The 21,742-nt window shown below is 29.7% G+C and overlaps 2 protein-coding genes across 2 annotated transcripts; both read right to left on the minus strand.

The window, feature by feature from the left end:
• Window positions 1-2,143: 2,143 nt before the first annotated feature.
• On the minus strand, window positions 2,144-2,942 carry LOC114735933 (stress-induced protein KIN2-like). Its single transcript, XM_028923719.1, has 3 exons — window positions 2,886-2,942; window positions 2,369-2,437; window positions 2,144-2,224 (listed from the first exon to the last, which is right to left on the minus strand). Exons 1-3 carry the CDS (start codon window positions 2,940-2,942, stop codon window positions 2,144-2,146), a joined length of 207 nt encoding a protein of 68 aa, XP_028779552.1.
• A 3,147-nt stretch (window positions 2,943-6,089) lies between these two features.
• Window positions 6,090-6,578, minus strand: LOC114735934 (stress-induced protein KIN2-like). The gene is made up of 3 exons (XM_028923720.1): window positions 6,525-6,578; window positions 6,308-6,376; window positions 6,090-6,164 (listed from the first exon to the last, which is right to left on the minus strand). The coding sequence occupies exons 1-3, from the start codon at window positions 6,576-6,578 to the stop codon at window positions 6,090-6,092; spliced, it is 198 nt and encodes a 65-aa protein (XP_028779553.1).
• Between the last annotated feature and the right edge of the window lie 15,164 nt (window positions 6,579-21,742).

Here is a 21,742-nt window from a genome sequence, read left to right on the forward strand (position 1 = left end):
TTACTCTTCTACGATAAAACTTGTTAAATTGATTTTTTAAAAATATAGTATTATATCAATTATAAATAAAGGAAAATCCATTAGGGAAAATCATAAAAAACAACTCTAGAAATTTAAAAATTATATACAGGGATCCATTCACAAAAATTGTTATCAAAACTTATAATGTTGTTGTTAAAACTCATACTAATATTGTTATAAGTACTTATTTGTAATTTTTTAAAAAATTTTGGCAGTCTTTTTTTGTGATTTTTCCAATCCATTATATTAGTTTTTAATGCATGTATTACTATGTTGAAATGAGAGTGAATTTTTATAAATTATACGATTTAAATTAAGATGCATTTTTCAGTATAAACTTAGAATCTCTCCAAATCACTTTGGACTTAAGACTAATTTATATTGAGTTGAAAGTGGTATGGTTAAATCCATCACAATAAGTATGTTTTACGTTATTCAAACTTATGTTTTCCTTCTTACGGAGGTGTGACCACTTACTATCTTAACCGATAGCTTATTGGCAATTAAGGTGCATTAATCTATATAACATAGAAGGAAAAAAAATATAAGCTACTATATATATATATTTAATGGTAAATTAGTTATTAGCTCCCTTCTCTTTTCCTCTTGAGCCAAACAAAAGATTATTATATATGTCTTCCCTTCCTCTCTAATTAAACCAAATAAGTAACATTAAAACCCTCCCCGGCCCTCCCTTCAAACCCAACACAATTGATAAGTTTTAGTAGATGGAATAGTGTTTAATTGGAGATAATTACACTCAAGGTAATGTTTGGTACTAAATATGAGTACCTCTCCTAACGAAGATTTGAACTTTGGTTAACCACCGTGTAATAGAGTAATCCTTTTGTTAGACTTAATTATGTTGGTTTGTAGTTTCTTTTTCTAATTTGATTAAAGTTAAATTTGAACCCAACTTCATAGAATCTAATGTTTGAACTACTGTCAGGTACTAAATATGAATACTTCTCTTAACGAAGATTTGAATCTTGGTTAACCACACTGTGATAGAGTAATCCTCCTGTTAGACTCAATCACGTTGGTTTATTGTTTCTTTTTCTAATTTGAGCAAAGGTAAATTTGAACCCAACTTCATAGAATCCAAAAACAAATACATGAAAATTAAAATACATTATTAGGATATACGTCTAGTTTTAACATAAAAAGAGTCTTTCAAAAACTCAATTAATCATCTCCAGTTGCATTAAAAACTTCTGAACTTGTTAGATCCAAACTCTGGAATAACCTGTCGTAATTGTATCCTCATTAATTCAAGCTTTTTCACAAAACAGAAAAAACATTTGTCAGTGATATGACAGTATAGATAAATTTGATTTCAGTTATACAAGAAAATGATAGAATTTGATGATTTTTTTGTTGTTTATATTTAATATTTTAATTTAACTTCGATCGGTAAATTGGATGTAGGAATTATTTTTGTATCTTTCGTATTTTTAATTTAAATATAATAAACTCAAGCTTAAGATCTTAAACCTAAACTCTCACATAATTTATGAGAAAAAATATATTTTAACTAAATATATGAAATATTTTTATTTTAGAATTCTTTGAATTTGATTCTCTTAAAATTTTGGAAAATATTCGTTGTTTATTTATGTGCTTGTATTATCTTTGATCTTTTCCACATATGGGAGATTTTATTTTATTTTTTTATGAGTTTGAGATATTTTTTATTAATAAATTTTCGCAATTCGGAAATATAATTTGGCATCGAAAAAAAATCGAAAGAAAGGGCGAAAAAATTATATATATATATATATATATAACATTCATATATTTATTATTTAATTTCATACTTAAATAACTAAATTAGCCCTAAATATATTTAATTTCACTTTAATTATAAGAATGAAAAAATAAAAGAAACGAAGAGTTGAAGAGGAAAAATGAGTCCAATTAATAATATGAAGCTCTCTTCCTAAACAAGAAGAGGTACTAAACAAACTAAAAAGAAAAAACAAAACTAGAGCATCAAAATTACATATAATGCCCTATATATTATGAAACTCAAAATCAGAAACAAATTAGGAAAAACCAAACTGATCAAGAGGATTAATTAACTTTAATCCCTCTTTAATTAACTAATTAATGAAATAATTAATTAGTTGCTCTTGTTCATCCCAGTAGCATCCTTCACTGCATCAGCCGCATCCTGTGCCTTGGCCATCATCTGCTGACCAGCCTTCATATTTACGGGAAAAAAAACCGTTAAGTCATAATTAATTGAAAGTGTTAATTAGGAGATTAATAATATTATAAAAACAATTGAGAAGTCATATGTTAATCCCAAAAAGAAAAGAAAAGAAATCAGAGATTAGATATAAACCTCTTGAATTGATTCCTTAGCCGACTGAGCAGCATTGCTAGCCTTCTCCATCATGGAACCAGCCTTTTCCTGCATAATATAACCCACGATTTAATTTTGGTAACTAATAATAATCTAACTGATGAAATTGATCACACGCAGATCTTTTCTTTTTGTCATCCTTCACCATCGGAAGAAACTCATGCGCACTCATCATATTCATAAAAGAGTCGAACTCGCAATCTTATATCTAAGATAGATTTAAGGAAAGTGCTTAATGCCTTTGGGCAGATGATCACATGGAGACTAATCATTGATAAAAAAAGAAGAATTATAATCAGGTCTCAAGAATGGGATTTAATTACCCTAAAGTTTACCCACAAGTAAAAAGTAAGTAATGATAAGTTTCAGAATAAGAAATGATAATAGGTTCAAAGTAATTCCTTATCCTTAATTAAATTTCTTCTTTAGGATTTCTTGATAATTCTTCCTAATAAACATACTACTCATAATGGAGAGAAATTAACAATGCGTATACCTGAGCTTGGCCTTGGGCTTGGCCAGCGTTGTAGCTCATCTTGTTAGTGGAGTCCATTTTGTTTGGTAAAATATTGAAAAAAGAGAAGACAGAAGAATTATATGAAGAGGATAATTAGAAGATTAGAGAGTGATTAAGCTTTGAATGGTGATATGAATGTTGAGGATGAGGCAATTATTTATATAGAGAGTGTATTATGTATGGGAGCATTAATTGCGGATTGTCATCTACTTTTAAGGCCATATTTGTGATGATGCTCATTTTTAGGAAAGCTATTAAGTAATTAATTTAGATGATCTATCTTTAATTTGACCACAACATTTGAAGTTACTTAATTAATTAATAATTGCTAGCTAGTAGCATAGCCTCCACCACACACTCCATATTTGGTAATTTAACCAAGCCTATAATAATATTTTCTTGTTTTTCATTTTTATGAAAATTGAAATATGTCCAAGTTAGAAAAGTTGCAATGGATTTGTTAGAAAATTCTTTTGGTTGCAAATCTAAAAGTTAATTAGGAAAAAAATATATTTTTTGGCTCGAAAAAAATATACTTTCACTAAGAATAAAACTCAATATATTTTAAAAAGTATCATGATTAAATAGAAAATATTTTCTGATTGTGAAAAAAACTAACTGCTAAACTATCAATATGCGGGGGAAAAAACTAATAAACCTAAAGAAACTGGAAATACTAGCTCATAAATTTGGAAATTCCAATTAGATTTGACGGTGATTTTAACTATATCAAGTTAATTTTAAGTGACATTTTGCATTATATTCGTAAGAATTATGTGTAAATAACAAATAGTTCATGTGTTGGGTGTGTGTGCGCGTATTAAGAAGGTTTTGAACTCAATAACTTCTATCTCATTCTACACACACTCTCTAACCACTGTGTGTTAAATGTATTGTTACGTTGTATATTATACTTCTGATTGGGAGAAATTTCATTCTTGGCTATATATATAATTATACAATAATTAGTTAAGTTTTTCGTTCTTAATTTATTTTGAATTATTTTATGCTGAATAATACTACGTCCGGTCCGTGATATAATAGTTTGTTTAACTTTTATTTTGTTCTTAAATATAAAACCCCAATATATTTTATCTCTTATATTTATTCATTTTTTCCAATATAGTCCTTGTAATAATAGTAGTTGTAGCCAATACACTTAATCAATAAGGATATTTTAAAAAATACAACCCATATTTATTACAAATAACTAACTTAATTAGTTTTATTAATTTCAAATTAGTTAACTAGTTTTTATATTAAGGACTTGAGGTAGTATTATGTATTTTCAAATGAGTATTTAGTAATAATATTGTTCATGTTGTTAGTTTTTTTTATTATTAGATTATCCACATCCATCAGCTAAAAAAAAAGATTATCCACATCCATACCATAGTGAAAAGCGTCCGTGACTAGCCCTTTACCAAAGACGTAGTGTTTTAATTTTTTTTAATATAAATGTTATTTATTTTTAATTAGGAACCATGAACTTTATTCATTTTACGACAACAAAACTTACATGTGGTTTGATATTATTCGTGAATATGTGTTTTGCTTTTAATAATTTATCCTTTGTTAAATGATCTGATAATTTTCTATTAGTCAAAATGCATATTTAATTATTATTATATATACTATATAATTATAAAATACACTAATGAATTTTGGTTATGGGTAAAAATTCTAATTCCTGCATACACACGTTTTTTGTTTATTTCCTTTTTTTAACTAAAAAGAATTTGGTGATTTGACTAGCAAAACAATGCTGTTTGGTTTCATGCCAAGAGTCGCGATATAAAAGTTGACATTAATTTTTTCCGTAGCAGGGAGATAAATTTCTCCTCCTCGAGCGCTTTTCTTAAGACTCTAGGTGTGAAATTGTGAGTTCAAACTCTTTATAAAAAATATAATAGGTACTCTAATCTTTAATACAAGACCTATTTAACTAATTTGATTAGATTAAAGAAGTTAGGTAAGTTAGTTAACTATAATAAATATAATATGTTTTTTTTAAAATACCTTAATCATTTTCATTATATCCTCCCTCATTCTCATACTTGATTATGAGTGAGAGAGTATCAATAAGGGTGATTTGAAAAAAACTGATAAATATAAAAAATAGGTCTTATATTTAAGATCAAATCAACTATAATTAGGTCCTATATTGAGGACCGGAGGAGTATATGAGTTACAACAATATATATATATATATATATTTATTGGGTAAATTTTATTATTCCATCATTTGAATTTTGAAGGATTGCCCTTCATATTCGAATATGAGAGAAATCAAAGCATTATTAGAAAGGAAATAGAGTTGTAAGATGGCAATATAATGCCTTTTTAAATTTCATGCTAATTTTTTATTCTTTATATGCTTTCTTATACTTTTTTTTATTGAGGAATTATTTGTTATTGGTAAATTAATTAAAATGATTCATTTTATCATCATTAATTTAAAACTATTTTTACAAATGAAAAAAGGAAATTAAATATTCTACTATTTTTCTTAAATACCTTTAAAAGGCAAGTGATGTTTCAAAATTATATAAACATATTAGTCATTTATATGGAGCAATTTTTAAGACACTTTTCCATAAAATTTGTTGTTTTTTTTATTTGATGTAAAATTGTCAATTTTACAAGCACAGTATTAAAACATGCTTAATGCGTTAACCAATTATATCTAATACTATCTCCAATCCTAAATATAAGAGCTAGATAATTATTTTGTAAATATTAAAAAATAAATTAAGTTAATTATTTATAATAAATAGGTATTGTATTTCCTAAAATATTTTTATTAATCATATGTATTGAAACAATTCTTGCAATTATCATAAAAATTACTTATGGCCCATGAATTCAACCAAATTTATAATTAACACGAGTTTAAGAACAATTCAACATGATTTTAAATGTTAAAAACGCAAAAGCATTATCACAAGTTTGACAACAATACGCATGTACTTATAATGGATCTTGGATATGACATTTTAGTCATTCAACTCAAAATTAAAATAAAGACTATTTGATTATGATTATGAGAAAAAATAACGAAATTACAAGTAATCAAAAAAGATGTTGCGTATAAGAAGAAGAGTTTAAAGGAAAACAATTAATCAAAAGACAAAGAACATCATTAATTATTCATCCATTTCATCCATTAATGATGTTAGCTCTTCACTTGTTGGTGCCAGTTGCATCCTTCACTGCATCAACAGCTCCCTGTGCCTTTGCCTGTAATTGTTGACCTCCCTATATAACATACACAAACACACCATCATAATATATATATATATATATATATATAAATTAATCTTATTATCTATATATTCCAAATCACACACATATTTATTATATAAATAATTGATTAAGTTCAACCAGAGAGTATGTAATACCTCTTGCATGGATTCTTTTGCAGATTGTGCTGCATTGCTAGCCTTATCCATCATGCTGCTTGCCTTTTCCTGCATCGTTTAAATTATTCGCACACAAAACATGATTAATTATTAATTAATACCGTAATTAATTAAAACTGAAAAACCTTATTGAAGGGTACGTAATACATAGATTAGTTATTAGGAAAGAAATTAAAACGAAAATGGATGAAGCTACCTCAGCCTGACCCTTGGCCTGTCCGGCATTGTAGCTTGCCTTGTTGGAGTCCATTTTCTCCAGAAAATGTATGAACTATGTGATATGAGCTTGAGAAAGAATTAAGAAAGATTAAGAAACGTTAATGATGAGATTGTGAAAAACATGAAGATTGAGTTCATATATATACACAAGGAAGCCTCTCTTTCTCTCACACACACAGCCACCTGTCTTGTTTTGACCAATTAATGGATCTCGTGGACGAAATTAAACTACGAGACTTCTTCACGATCCTACCTTGTAGGCTATGGCCAAAGACCAGTTTTTTTTTTTTTTTCCTTTTCTCTTTTGGGTCTCAGGTATTCCAGTTTCAGATTTTGATTCTGATCAATTTTAATCCTACAATTTGTAGCCAAGAGATTTCTTCTTTGATCCTACCTTATGTTTAATTTAAAGCTTTTTTAATCAGTTTAAATCTGTTAATAGGCAAAATCCCCCCCCCCCCAAAAAAAAAAACAGACACACACACACATTTTTTGAGAAGGTTAGGTATCTATTCTCACCCTCTTGGGTCCAATAAAGCCTGGGTTTATGCCATGAATCAAAACAAACATTTTGCGGGTATATTTGAGGGCAATAATTAACCGCAAATGTTCATCTAATTAAAAGCCATTGCTCAGAATTAATGTGAAAAACCCAAAAAAGGAAAATCATCCAACAAGAAAAGGAAAAACTCATATAATTGAGGGAACATCCAGCTTAGCTTGCGTGCTTTTCAATTTATTCTATCCTTAATGTGTCAAAATCAATTTCTAACATGTTAACCTCAAAGCTTTTCATTTAAAGAGTTGTATCTGTGTTCACTTTAACGCATTAATCTCTTGTGATTAGCGTGTTAACCATGTGTTAAACAACTTGATTTTCACTTTTTATCATCTATTTAAACACGCACGTTAATTAATAGATACTCCTCCAATCTTCAATATAAGACTTAATTAACTAATTTAAGTAAATTAAGGATGTTAGTTAAATTAGTTAATATAATATATTTTTATTAAAACACCTTAAATATCTTTTAATTTTCTCATTCCCTTTCTTATTTGATTATTTTTTAGGAAATATCAATATGGTTAATTTGATAAAAAAAATCAATAAACATATGAAATAGGTGTTACATATATTACCAACATCAACTCCTTAATTATATCTTATATTAAGAATTGGAAGAGTATAAGTTTATGCGAACTTCTATTTAACACATGTACATTAACTCCCCATCCCTTACGCGTCATCGATCATGTGGTGAAAACCAAATTTTGTGTTTCAGTGTGCTTAACGTGTTAACCAATACTAGCTAATGCATTAACAAGAGATTGTTGAACAACTTGGTTTTAACTTTAAACTGATTTCAAGGTTAAAAAAAAAGAAAAAAAAAACTTTAAACTGATTTTGACGCATCAAATCTTCTATTTAACTTTTCATTTAAATTCTAGAAACTTGATTTCTTCTATCATCTTTCTTTCTTCTAATGCATCAACTAAGCTATTTAGCATGTTAATGGGTTTTATGCAAGACCAATAAGTTTTACTTCTGTGAAGCAATATTAATTAGCATCTCAATCACACTACCTGTCTATCGTGTCCACTGATTGTTTAACAAAGGAAACATTTTGTGTTTCAGTTTTAATGCATTAACAGTCACACTTTTTTTTTTTGACAAAACGAGAGTCCATTTTATTAATACTCAAAAAAAAAAAATCAGATACACACTTGACATACTATTTTTGATGTTTAATATAAAATGTAGTTGACTAATTTAAAGAAATTAAAAAAGTTACTAAATTATTTAATTATAACATAGGTTACATGATCCCTCTAAAACACTTACATGTACCATTATATTATATATCAATATATATAAGTGGCAAATTAGTATGAAAAAATGATAAATATAAATATTTAAGATAACATATCAACTTTCTTAATCTTTTTAAATAAGTCAATTGAATCTTATATTAAGAATCGAAAGTAGTACTAATGATTAAGAAAAGTCTCAACCATCATAAATGGCTAGTAATTTATTTCTAACAGCCATATTTTTTGATTTGCTATATGCAAGTAAAACACCTCAAACTTGCTTCAAAAAGCTTGAGTGATTAAAAATTGCTGAAATATAATGTGAGCTTTAACTATTTTCTACTAAAGGATAGAGCTAATAAAGCATCTTTAAATTGTGTTCTGTTTTATTGTTCTCTAAATTAAATTTTAAGTGTATACTGTTTCATCCTCAAGGATTCCTCCTGGAAATCCAAACTTCTTTCACACTCTTTAATTTTATTGTGAAAATTGTTCAAGCATTCTGTGAAACAAGTTTTGATCTTGGATTTGCTCAAACACACACTTATTTACACTTTGTTTTGTGATGAAAAGTTTTTAAAAATTTGTGAACACCCAATCCACCTTGATCACGGGCGTATTGCCATTTCTTTCATAAATTTTGTATTTGACCAAACCATCTTAAACAAGTTTTCCATCATTTTCTCCCCAGTAAACATACCACACAGACTTATGCTTTTACAATCTAATTATTGATTTGATGTGAAATTACTTACATTGGTGTAAGGCTTTTTTTTTTTTTTTTTTTTTTTTGCGGCACGACGGAAATAAAATTTGGTGGGGTTATTAGGATTTGAAATTCACCTAATTAATTAACTTCACTCGTAAATTGGGTGGCGTTAGTTGTTGCCATATGATTTCGCTTTTTCTTCTTTTGATCTCCTTATATGTTATTTTAAAATGATGTTCTTTTCATCACCAAGAAAAATGATCTTCTTTTGCTCCAATTATTTTGATTATTTTACTTTCTTTTTGTCAACGATTATTTTACTTTTAATACCATCTAATTTTTTTTAGGGAGAATTAGAGAGAGGGACTTGTTGTGGATAATACTTATCGGAAAGGATTTTAAAAACTGTAATTATTTAGAAAGACCAACTACTAAAATATAAATTTAAAAAAATACTAATTTGCTTCTAACTGAATCTCCTACATTCTCTCTTGCCACATCCTATTATTATCCTATTTTTAAATGAAATAATGGAGAATTCAAACTGATTGGAATTACAAAGTCAGGAAGCAATTCTAATTAATAAAATTAATTTAACAATCAACACTAATTAATTTATTTGTCTATCATTTTTTAATTAACAAAACAATTTTCGGCTTTTTGGAATAATGAGCCTATTAAAGCTATAAGGTTTAATTGTTATTTATTTGTTTATTTCATACTATTATTCTATTTCATGCCTTATAATCCCAATTTAGAATTAAATGGAATCCTCTTATATAATACAATTACAAATTTTAAAAACTTTATAATAATAAATAATATATAACTTATTCATAACTTATAAGCATAAAAAATATTGTAGCAATTTTTTGTAATGAATGTTACCACTTCATATCGTGTGGTAAATGTTGCCATGTCATGTATGTTTTTCTTGGACTTTGATTCCATCAAGATAAAATTGGTATAAAAAAATTTTTTGCCCAAAAATTTAATTGGGTAAAAAGATATAAATTTGAAAGTATACAAATATGATATGCAAGTACAACATATCTTTTACTGTGTGCAAATAACTTTCAGATTGATGATTGTTGCGCATCATTGATGGTATGTCATATATAGTAGAAAATATCTTGCACTCATGAATCATAGTTGTACTTGCTTAAATTCATGTCTTTTTAACAAATTAAATTTCTAAATAGGGATTTTTTACCAATTTTTCCTATCATTAATAGTTAATATAATACAAGTTCAAGCCTTTTTATGTACAAAATTGAATGTTGAGAATTTATTATGAAAATATATAGAGGGTAAAAATAGAATAAACATTGAACCAAATAAAAAGTTCTTTTATTCAATATTTGATATTTGGTGTTATTAGGTCAAATTTTTATCAAGTCTAAATAGAGACAGCTCTTTCAATTTTATCCTTTATATTTAGGTAGAATCAAATTTGCATTTTGGCACTCAAACTATTATAGTTACTTTTATATATAATGACTTTTATATGTTACTTTTTATTTGAAATTTGTAATTTTATTAACTAATGTGATTCATTTTATTTCTAAGGGTTGGGTTTATAAATTTATAATTAACGTCCTGAAATAAAATAAAAGTACGTCGGTAAAAAAAAACCAAAAGAAAATAAGAGCATGAACTAAATAAATAAAAATGTGGTTGAATTTTATAACTTTGACAAGTTCATCATTCAGAAAGCTTAAACAAAGTTTTATTGATTAACAATGATGGAAAAATAAATTAATTAGTGTTGGTCAGTAATTTAATTTGATTATTTAGAATTGGTTTTGACTTTGTAATTCTAATTAGTTTGAATTAATATGAATAATTTATTATTATTTCGTTTAAAAACGGATAATTATAGGATATGGTGAGAGAGAATATAGGGGATCTAGTTCAGAGCAAAACAGTATTTCTAAATGTATATTTTAGTATTTAGGCCTTATAAACAATTATAGTTTTTACCATCCTTTTCAATAAATATTATCCATATCAGGTCTCTCTCTCTAATTCTCCCTATTTTAAAATTGGATTTTGTTTAAATGTAAGAATTTTTTTCCTATAAAAAATCAAATTATAAAAACTATACATTTTCTTTTGTAATTATTATAAAAAATTCTAATTATTAAAAAATAAAATATTTAAAAATTCAATAATTCATAAATAAAAAATAAAAATATTCAATATAAAATTTCATGCAAAAACCAAGGAACCAAACTTTATACCACATGAACATGAGATTCGGTCAAAAAAAAAAAAAAACCATGAGATTTGTTTTGGCAACCGGACGTACCGCGCGAATGACTTTGCAGCAGGATTCACAGAAAGGGCATGTCAACGATTAAATAGCACTCTTGTTATTTAGTTAATAGCTTGCTATGATTTCTGTTATGTAAAGTAGGCATCTCTCTTGTACATAATATTTATTACTCCTTTGATTGCATTAATAGGAGAAAAAATATTTTTTCATCCTATTTATACGAGACATTAAAAGAAATTTTTTATATAGATGTATAATTTCATTCTTAATTTATTATTGTGTTGATTTTTTTAATTAGGTATAATGTATATTAAACAAGAATAAAGTTGAAAAGTTATTGAATTTTAAATGAGAGTTAATGAAATTTAGATTTTTTTTAGTCTGTGTAAAACATATTGAAAGTGACTTATAAACAGAATTAGAGGATTATACAATGAGAAATAAGATTTTCCATTCTCAAAATATTCCTAGCCGCATGGTATCTAAAGCCTTTGGACTCTTTCTTTCCTTTTTGCCCCCTTAGCCTTTCCTTCTCCTTCCCTTCTCTACTCTCTTCTCTTTCTTATAAGTAAGGGAAAATTTCAATGAAGGACTGCAGTAGACAATTTATTTCAAATAGCCCCTAAAATATTTTGAAATATCATTACAGGATTAAAGGAGCAAACTGAAATTAATTCAAGAAGAGAAAAGACATTGTTACCCCTCAAAACTATAACTCTGAACCTCTTCCGTCTATCAATAACTCAAGCTTTTCTCTCTCTCACCATCTGAAAAATTCACTACAGCATTCGGAGAGATGATTTGCCGTCATCGCTATTCTAGTAAGGAGAGTGTTCATCGTCATTGCTATTTTGGTAGGGAGTGCCTTTGCCATCGACCTTGTTCTGGTAACAAGAGCCTCCGCTGTCGCCGTAGTCTCTCTCTCTGAGCCCAAAAAAAGGGCCGAGCCCATCGGGCTGGCCCGTTTAAGCCCGTTTTAGTCAAGGGCTGTCCTTGTATTTTGGAGCCTTGAAAGGAAAGTCGGGCTTAAAAGGGCCAACCCTGTAAGGCTGAAAAATAAACGGGCCAGTCCGTTTAAGCCTGCCAATATTCTTTTAAAATTTTTATATTTTTTTAAACTTAAAAAGGAAAACCCTAACATTTTACACATAACATACTTTTAGTTTTACTTACCACAAGTGCTCACACAAATGGCATTCACAAAAAAAAAAAAAAATCACCATAATCCTAGGTATATTAACAAAAATGTATTATTATTTATAAGTTGTCAAAACCTGTTAAAATACTATATGTGTTATTTTACAATCTTTATTTATTATTCTTCCATATTTTTATACTTGAAATAGAATTGGTTAAATAATCTTTTGAATTAAAATAAAGATCTATATCATTTTTATAGTTAGAAACAAATTTAGAACTAGGGATGATGGACTCTTTTCTTTTTTGTCAGTAGGACAAACAATTATTTTTATGTATACTATATTTGTTAGTTAAAATTTTTTGTTAATTATTTATAATTAAACAAGATCATCCACATTGTAATTATTTACTGAACTTAGTGCTTATTTAGTTGTTTTTGTCTGTCTTCTATTTAGTTTGTTCATTCAATAAACTCTATTACATTGTGATAGATGTTTTGATATAATGATGTTTATGTTTGTGACTTATTTTTATTTATATTTATATCTTTTATTAGTAATTTTATTGTTTCATTTTTATTATTTCGATAAAATAGGCAAAAAAATAATAAAAAATACATTTTAGTTAAACTGGCCAAAAAGCCCACGGGCCCGGCTTGAGAAAATACTTCATTTTTGAAACTCGGGCTTAAACGGGTTAAGCCCGAGCTCGTGACAGGTCGCCCCGTTTTCCCGGTACTACTCTCTCTGTGTGTACGACCTCTTTCATTGTCTTTCCATTCAAAAATTTCCGCATATAGTTCTGCAAAATCCATCTCCATTTCTTCTATTATAGATTTATGGGTTCGGTTTGGGTTGTGGCGAAATTTTGAACCAGCAAAATTTTTTTTTACTATTCAGATTTGAGCTAAAAATATACAATGGGTTGATTTTAGATTCACACCGTTGAGTGTTGAGAGCAAGCCCTTTAGTTTTTATCATGAATTGTATTATGAATTTGCAAATTCTATTTCTCCAGAAAAACAGTGATTTGGTGTTATGAAAACTCGTATTTTTATTGTGAATTCACAAATTCTTTCTGTAAATGTATACTGTGTTTAATTATTAAAAATTGATTGAAATTAATACTTGAATGATATGCAACAACTTACTATATATGGCTAGTGATAGTGCCTAGGTTGTCAATAACTATCTTTGGATTATTAATACTCACTGTTGAGGTTGTCAATGGATCTCTGCATTAAAATTTTATTATAATCCTATTGGGTTTAGTTAAAATTCTAAATGGCTTTGAAATGCTTCACATTTCAGTGTTAAAGTTGTTGTATTATACTATTTGGTTATAATTTACTCTTATGTGGAGGTTATGTGATTTTATAAGAAAAGGTTATTAGTGGATATTGCTTAAGTTGTCTACACCTTCTTATTGGGCTGTTAATAGTCGCCGCTAAGGTTATTAATCGCAATAGCAGAGAAAATGTGAATTAGGAATATAAAGGGTAATGATGTCATTTTACAATTAAAAATAAAATATTCTAAGGTTTCTTGGGACTTGCTAGTAATTTTGATATTTCCTAGAACCTTAGATGAATAAAGTTTCTTCCTTAGAACCTGTGATAATTTTTCCTAAAAATAACATGTTGAGAAGAAGATATGCATTAATTCTCTCTGTTATTATTAAAATTTTAATTTTAATTTTTTTTAATTTTATTATTTTATATTATTATTGGTGGGGGAATGAGAGTTGGGCTTTAAAATCTGAAATGTTAAAATTAGACTTGGACTAGATACTAGATAGTTTATATTGAAGTAAAACCATGTATGAAGATTGATTTAAAAAAATAAAGGGGCACCCCACATCAGGCTCAAAGCGATACCGGCTTAAATAACCCACATTTTGGTGGGTTGTTATTTTGCCGACCCGAGTCCTCCATTTTTGGCAAGCCTATCCCATATTACTAGTTTTTTAGAAGCACTTTAGAATTAACGGGATAATCTTATAACCGTTGAATATTGAGAATGAGATCTCACGATCGTTAGATATTAGCTCATTACAGAAATAATTACAACACATTTGGGTCGGTGCTGAATTGAAATGACAAGTAATAGACAGCTAAGAATTCTGACATGTTTAGATCAGTGCTTAATTAAAAATGAGAAATAGACAGATGTCATCAACTCAAAATTTGTTGCAACAGCTGTCATTAAAGGGGTCCCCCGGGGTGAAATGGGCTTAAAACTCAAGCTTTTTTATTTTTAATTTTATTGAATCTTTTTGTAATGAAAACTGAAATGTTTTACTATTTTAACTTTAATTCTTTTTTTGTTATAAAAGAACTCAAATTTATTTTCAACTCAATTCTCAATCAAAATCAAATTAGCTCAAAACAGGAATTCTTAATTTATCGGTAAAGGTTCTTTTTTTGGAAAATTAATAATTAATTAATATTACTTTTAAAAATAAAAAAATTATCAACCATATGATGAATTCGGCTCTATTTGGCTTTAAAAAGCAAAATGTTTTTATGTAAAAAAAAAAAAATCTGGTTTGGCTTTCTCTCACTAGACATTGCATTGATCCAAATCTTAGGATAAAAGAGAGACCGGCCCAAATTTTCCCCAAATAAAAACACGGAATAATAAGAGTTCAGTGGCATTAATTCATTAATAATGCATACTAAGAGGTAAGCGAGAGGCAGGAGAGCTTTAATGCCCCAAAGATTAATCTCTAGAAGCTCTGTGACAAGAATCAAATGGAGGTTCTTACTGAGCGTGCTCTCAGAGCAAGAATGGAGTGTAATTTCATAAATCTCATCATGCAGTGTGTTTCTACCCCCTCTTGTAATGTTGTTTGGAATGGGCATCCTACTAATTATTTTGTTTCCAAGAGGGGACTCTGCTAAAGAGTCCCCATGTCACCCTACTTGTTTGTCTTGTGCATGAACAAGTTATCACATATTCTTCTCCGCTAGAGTTCCCGAGGCTCTAAGGAGGAAAATTAGTTTACTGACTGGAATGAAAATTACAAAAGAGATCGGTAGGTACTTGGGTTTCCCTCTCTAGAAATAGAAGACCTACAGAGACCTTTCAATATATAGTGGACAGAGTCAGATTTAAAGTTGATGCTTGGAAGGCGAATTGCCTCTTAACTATAGGAAGAATTACTCCTGCCAAGTCCGTTTTACGTACAGTTCCAATATATCCTCTGCAAGTTGCTAAGCTACCGATGAGTATTTGCAATGAAATAGAAAGAATTCAGCGAAAATTTTGTTTGAGGAAGAATCATCTCCAGCATGGCTTTCATCCGATTAGATGGGAGAGAATTAATACTCTTCCGCGGAATTATGGAGCCGGCTCAGGATTTAAGAGATTAGCTCCACTCAACTGGGCTTTTGGAGCTGAATTGGCTCGGTGAAAGTAGTGGTGGGCTCCAATGCACAATGGGCCAACAATAAGGTGCCGCATCATAAGTATATGATTAGGACTTAGGAGCCAACAGAATCTGCTTAATGCCCAGCAGGGAACTCTAAATATATTGTGGAGATTCATTTGTCCGCAAAAAGAGATAATTAACCAAGGAAGCAGATGGCATGTGAGGAATGGTGAATTAGTTCACTTAGCTCTTTCAAGATGTTACAATCAAAGACAAATGCTAGAGATTATTGTCTTGTGAGGAAAATGACAGTAAGGTGACTGATCGGGTTAAAAACAGAACCTGGGATTTAACTCGTCTTGCTTCTATTAAGAGTGCTTATTTTGTGATTGAAAACAATCCCATATGCTTGCACAATGCAGGAATAAAGGACGAGTTAAACATAGAAAGCTCTGGAAGAATTTGAACATGTCTCAAGACTTGGGTCTTGATATAATAAATCATGATTGGAGACTCATTTGGGGAATTGCTGCTTGGCTTTTAGGGACATGGAGAAATAAATCTGTGTCTGATGATGATTTCAGTAAGCCCATAGAACCTGGCGGATGTTGTTTGCAATAATACATTCATTATATACCCACGTGATATTTAACTTATTACATATTATAACTAAAGTATATAGCATGTGGTTTTAAAGGAAAAACAAATGTTAAAATTATCCCCTCCTTGTACTCTTATAATAAAGCGTACCTTCAATTTATGTTAAAGCTGAACTTGAATTGCTTCTTATCTAACACTTTACCCTTCGACTTGGAAACATTTTCCTAAGCAATCATTAAACTTTGAAAATTGATTTATCTTTCTAGAAAACAAGTTTTGTAATAAAGATTACTCAAATATATCTTATGGTGCTGTTTTAGAAATAGTTTCAAAAGGAAGCGAAAATTTTGTGGGCACCCAATGCACTAGCTTCCTTTTTTAGGGGTTTTGTTTTTGGTACAAATGAGGGCTAAAGCCCAAAATAAAAACTACGGATCAGCAGACGTACAAATGGACTCAGACTCCACCAAGCCACTCAAGGACTTTGGACACGTATCATAGACAGTAGATTGGGATAACCCCAACTTAGCCGTAGCATCGGCCACTCTGTTGCTTTCTCTCGGTACATACTTTATCAGAACCTTCCACTTCCATTTCAGCATTTCACTAATTCTGACAAAAAGCAAGCTGCCTCTGTCGTTCATTCCCTTCATCTCCAACTTCTTAATTAAAGCCAATGCGTCAGATTCTAGAACCACCTGTTTGAAACCAAATTCCCACGCTAAATTTAAGCCTTTGAGCAAAGCCCACTCCTCAGCCTCTAATGCACTGCATTTGCCGATCTAGTAGCAGAACCCCACAATCCAGGCACCATCTTTATTTCTGATAGCGCCACCACATCAAGCTCTAGAGGAAGCTGAGATCATGGCCCCATCAACACTGAGTTTGACCCAACTCGGCGGTGGAGACCAGACGCGTCCTCTGTCAACATATATATTATCATAATGGCTCTCCTGTTCAAGCATAGTAAAGTGCCGCCAATTTGTCATAATATAGCACGCAGGATCTTGGGGTTTAGCCTTTCTCGGTTCGAAAATAAAGTTATTTCTCCATGTCCAAAGCTTCCAAACAGAAACACCCCATATTAAGTTCCAATGGTCATTAACACTTTTCCCCCTCAGCTTCTTAAGATTTTCTGAAACAAAGTCTTGCAGAGGTGCATTGAAAAAATCAGATATATACCTGGGGTTGAGTAATTTTAACCATAAAGACTTAGCATAAGCACAGTCTCTCAACACATGAAGAGTATCTTCTACTTCCGCATTGCAAAAAGTACATAGAGGAGAAACCTGCGACCATTTGCCCCTCCATAGGTTCATTGGCAGCCTATTATTAAACACCCGCCATAGGAAGATTCTAATTCTTTCCCCTCCTTTCCATTTCCAGATTAATTTATATGTAGGGTGGAACAGGGCTGGGTCACACTCCTCTATCAAATAATGAGCACTTTTCAAGGTGAATGATCCGTCTGGAGAGGCATTCCAAATCATTACATCACTACCTGTGTTTTCTATAGGAGGTAAGACTCCAATAAGCCGCTGGATTACAACTCCAATAAGCTTCCTTTTTAAGGGGTTGTTACATTTCTAATAGAAATATCTGAAGTGGAGGATTTAACGTCAAAGGCCCAAATAACAAGAGAGAAAATCAAGAGATTACAAGATCCATTACCTAAGACTTGTATGCAGATAAAGGAGGCAAATGAAGCCTTATTATTGCTCGCTAAATCCCAAAGGGGCGTATGATTTATTAGGGGGTGAACTGTGAATAGTAACTTAGGCTCCCCTTTGTAGTAGAAGGCAATAATGGAGGGTAGTGATTTCTTTTTAAAATAATTAGAAAAAGTTTAGGCATTTCCTAATTGCCATCCATTTTGTGCGCAATCCATTATGCATATTTGATACAATTCATGTCTTTTAATTTCAATTGTATAGGATCAATTAGAACCAGTAATATGAGTTAAGTCGACAAGATGGGCCAAAGATGGTGGGCTCATGCTGATCTGCCAAGGTGCGGGATATTTCGGCCCTCACCACTTTGAGTCGTCGGCAGGTTGGGTCGCTTTTGTTTTGTTTTTTTTTTGTTTTTGTTTTTTTAAAATCAATCCTTATATTATCTTATGACAATTTGCTACTCAAGTCTAAGATTCCAAATCTAATTTTAACATTTTCAACTTTAAACTCCAACTTATATCAATAATAAGAGTCTTTTTATCTAAACAATAATAAATATTGTATCCAAAAAAATAATAAATAGTGGCATATTAGCCTTGCATTAGGAAGTTTATTTTTTTTTAACTTGACCACACCTATTAGTTTTTAAATATGTGGCTATTGCATTAGATAAGGAGACAAATGCATAAATCATTTACTAGTGTGTGGAAACAATTTAGAATTATTTTTTAAAAAATACAAACAACCCGTCAGCCCACCCTGGTGGACGCAGGTTGGCATTTTGCCAGCCAATCAAAGTGCAGCCTACTTCAGCCTTATCCACATCGCTAGCCTGTTTTACCAGTTTTAGATCAAACTACCTTTGTATCCAATTGTGCCCATTCCACACGTTATATTTTGGGAAAATTATGGTGCAGTCTCCCATAGATAATTTAATTATTAAAAAGTTTCTTGATTTGTTTATATGTCATATATATATATATATAAATATTTTGCATCAAAGCTTGTCATTCTTACATACTATTTCGTCTCCGGCCATTTTCTCATTGATGTCTCTTGATGTCATTTTTGTCATTATTTTTGTGAAAATTTAAATTATGATGAGGTCCCAAAAAAAATTATTATCAATTAGTCTTTATAATAATTGAGTAGTTGTCATTTATTACCCCGAAAGTTGTTATTACAGCCTTTTCTGTTATTATTGTCTCACTGAGATTTTCTAGTAATTATATTTTTTGGGTGAAATTTTATAGCAATTCCACCAATTCATTATCACTTTTATAATTGAGGCTATAATAATTGAAGTTATCCCTTTCAATCCCTTGTGACATTTACTGTAGTTTAGGTTACTTTCTTCATGTAGCTAGACTTTATTTCCCCTTTTTGACCTTGTAGATTTTGTTTCCTTTTAATCTTTGCTTTAAGTTGCTTCTTACGCAAATGAAGAGAATGTATTGAAACTTAACTAGGTTCTTGCTACTCCCTCTAGTCCTATATATAAGCATCATTTTTGGAAAAGGGTCTAATATAAAATATAAGTTTTATTTTTGAATTTACCTGAATATTTATTACTTTATTTTTCCTATCTCGCTTTTAGTTGATTATACTACCTTCGGTCCTAATTATAAGATTTCGTTTGACGAGATCTTATAATTAGGACCGGAGGTAGTATTTAGTACTCCCTCCCTCTCATTAATATTATTCTCATGTATTCTCTTTCATCATTTTTTTTTATTTAGTGCCTTTCTCATTTACTCTCTTAATAAATAATGGCAAATTTGAGGAAAAAAATATATTTCTAACTTATTTATTATATCTAACTAATTTTAACTGTTAGTTTGTTAAGGGTGATTTAGTTATTTGAAGCTTATATATAGGATTGGAAGGAGTACTATCTAATCTTTTTGAAAAAAATATTCCTCTTATCACTTTATTACTTTAAAGTGACGAATTATAGAATAAAAACTGAATAGTAATTCTATATAGTTGCACATAATTAAGTTAAACAATTGTCATGCTCGTAAAATCTACCCGTAAAAAAACGCGTTTGGAATGGCCTTTAAGACCAGACCATAATAATAGTAGTTGTAGACTTTTGAATCTTCCGCAGTTTTGCGTGAATTGTAAGACACAAGTAACATCATGCCGTAAATCATTGGTCACAAAATTTGTGACCGTGATTTACAAATAAATTACTACCATCCTGTTTTTCATATAGGTGACTACCTAAGAAGAAATTGATGGTCCTTTATCCTTATTTATTTGTTCTTATATAAGAAAAAGAACACACAAATTGATTTTTTAATAATTAGGTTCCAAAAATTCTCTGTTGAACAATGAGTTACGAATATTTATTTGAACAGCAACAAATATAAGAATCTCGGTTCTAATTGAGAATAACTGAGAATAACTTGAGCCTTAAATACCTTATTTAGAACTCACGCTCTTACATTTGTAACTCATCTTTTAGTAATATTTTTTTAGATATAAAAAGTTGATGATTTCGGGCATGAGTTTTGTCACACCTCTCTTTATAATCTGTTATACGTCAATTGGAACCATTATAAGTTGTTTCGTAGTATTTTCGTATGAGAAATTTTAAATTTCAGGATTTCACTGTTCATCCTGTTTGTATACTGCTCATTCCAAAATAAGTTAATTTTGAAAATTTATAACTAATTCTAGATAAATCAAAACGAGGTGTTTTCAATTTTCACATGAAGCTTGCTAAGAGTTCTTTAAAGAAAAAATAATCATTAGATCCAATTCCATCCAGAATAATTCTAAGAAATTCATCAAAGTGTACTGTTTATTTGGTAAATTTTTGAATTTCCAGTATTTTTGCCCAATTTTGGAAGGGCATAACTCTTAGTACACAACTCCAAATTTAGTGAATTACCAGTTAGTTTAAAGCTAAAAATGAGATCCATTTGCCTGTAAAATTCATGTCCAAACTCCAACAATTTCTTATTATTTTATGTGCCACAAATTTGACACTTTTTAGGAAATTTCTATCCCCTAATTACCATTTTCTTGATTTATTTTCTCTTTTTCCTTCAACCACAATCCTTCCACAATGCCTCAAGCATAATTCCAATATTGGAACATGAAATAGCAATATAAATTATATCAAAATGTCATCCATAACTTATCATAGAATCAACATAAAATTTGGCATACTTGATACAAATTTCTAACATAACATAATATTCATAAAGCCATTTCATGCCAAGGCCAATTCTTTTCCCTGCTCCATGCTTGGTCCACTTCCTAATTAGGACATAAAATAATATAGGAGGAATGAGATTTCAAAGAAATCTCAATAGCATATGAATTATAATGACATGTAAATCAATGTAAGTTCAATTGTGAAACATCATGCAATCCAAATCATTCCCAACTCATAGGAATTCATACCACATATCATGCAAGGAGAGGAATATCATTTTATTCACATTGACATACCACAAAGCATTTGACCAAAGCATAACCAATGTCAATCAACAATCAAGGTCACCATAAAGTTCCTCCAATCCAAACAACAACACTCACAACAAACAAACAAGATAACCAATCAAATTATAATTCAAAGCTACCTTTGCAAAACTTGT

This window comes from Neltuma alba, unplaced genomic scaffold (genome assembly GCF_004799145.2).
Source record: "Neltuma alba isolate B1F8T4 unplaced genomic scaffold, ASM479914v2 tig00013264_pilon, whole genome shotgun sequence".
NCBI classification, from domain to species: domain Eukaryota; kingdom Viridiplantae; phylum Streptophyta; class Magnoliopsida; order Fabales; family Fabaceae; genus Neltuma; species Neltuma alba.

What these genes read in the sequence shown, in the direction of transcription:
- LOC114735934 (XM_028923720.1), bottom strand. Translation starts at nt 6,578, where the DNA reads ATGGACTCCAACAAGGCAAGCTACAATGCCGGACAGGCCAAGGGTCAG. An exon ending in AGGCCAAGGGTCAGGCTGAG is followed by an intron (nt 6,377 to 6,524) that starts GTAGCTTCATCC and finishes TAAACGATGCAG; the next exon opens with GAAAAGGCAAGCAGCATGAT. An exon ending in CAAAAGAATCCATGCAAGAG is followed by an intron (nt 6,165 to 6,307) that starts GTATTACATACT and finishes TATGTTATATAG; the next exon opens with GGAGGTCAACAATTACAGGC.
- LOC114735933 (XM_028923719.1), bottom strand. Translation starts at nt 2,942, where the DNA reads ATGGACTCCACTAACAAGATGAGCTACAACGCTGGCCAAGCCCAAGGC. An exon ending in AAGCCCAAGGCCAAGCTCAG is followed by an intron (nt 2,438 to 2,885) that starts GTATACGCATTG and finishes TATATTATGCAG; the next exon opens with GAAAAGGCTGGTTCCATGAT. An exon ending in CTAAGGAATCAATTCAAGAG is followed by an intron (nt 2,225 to 2,368) that starts GTTTATATCTAA and finishes GTAAATATGAAG; the next exon opens with GCTGGTCAGCAGATGATGGC.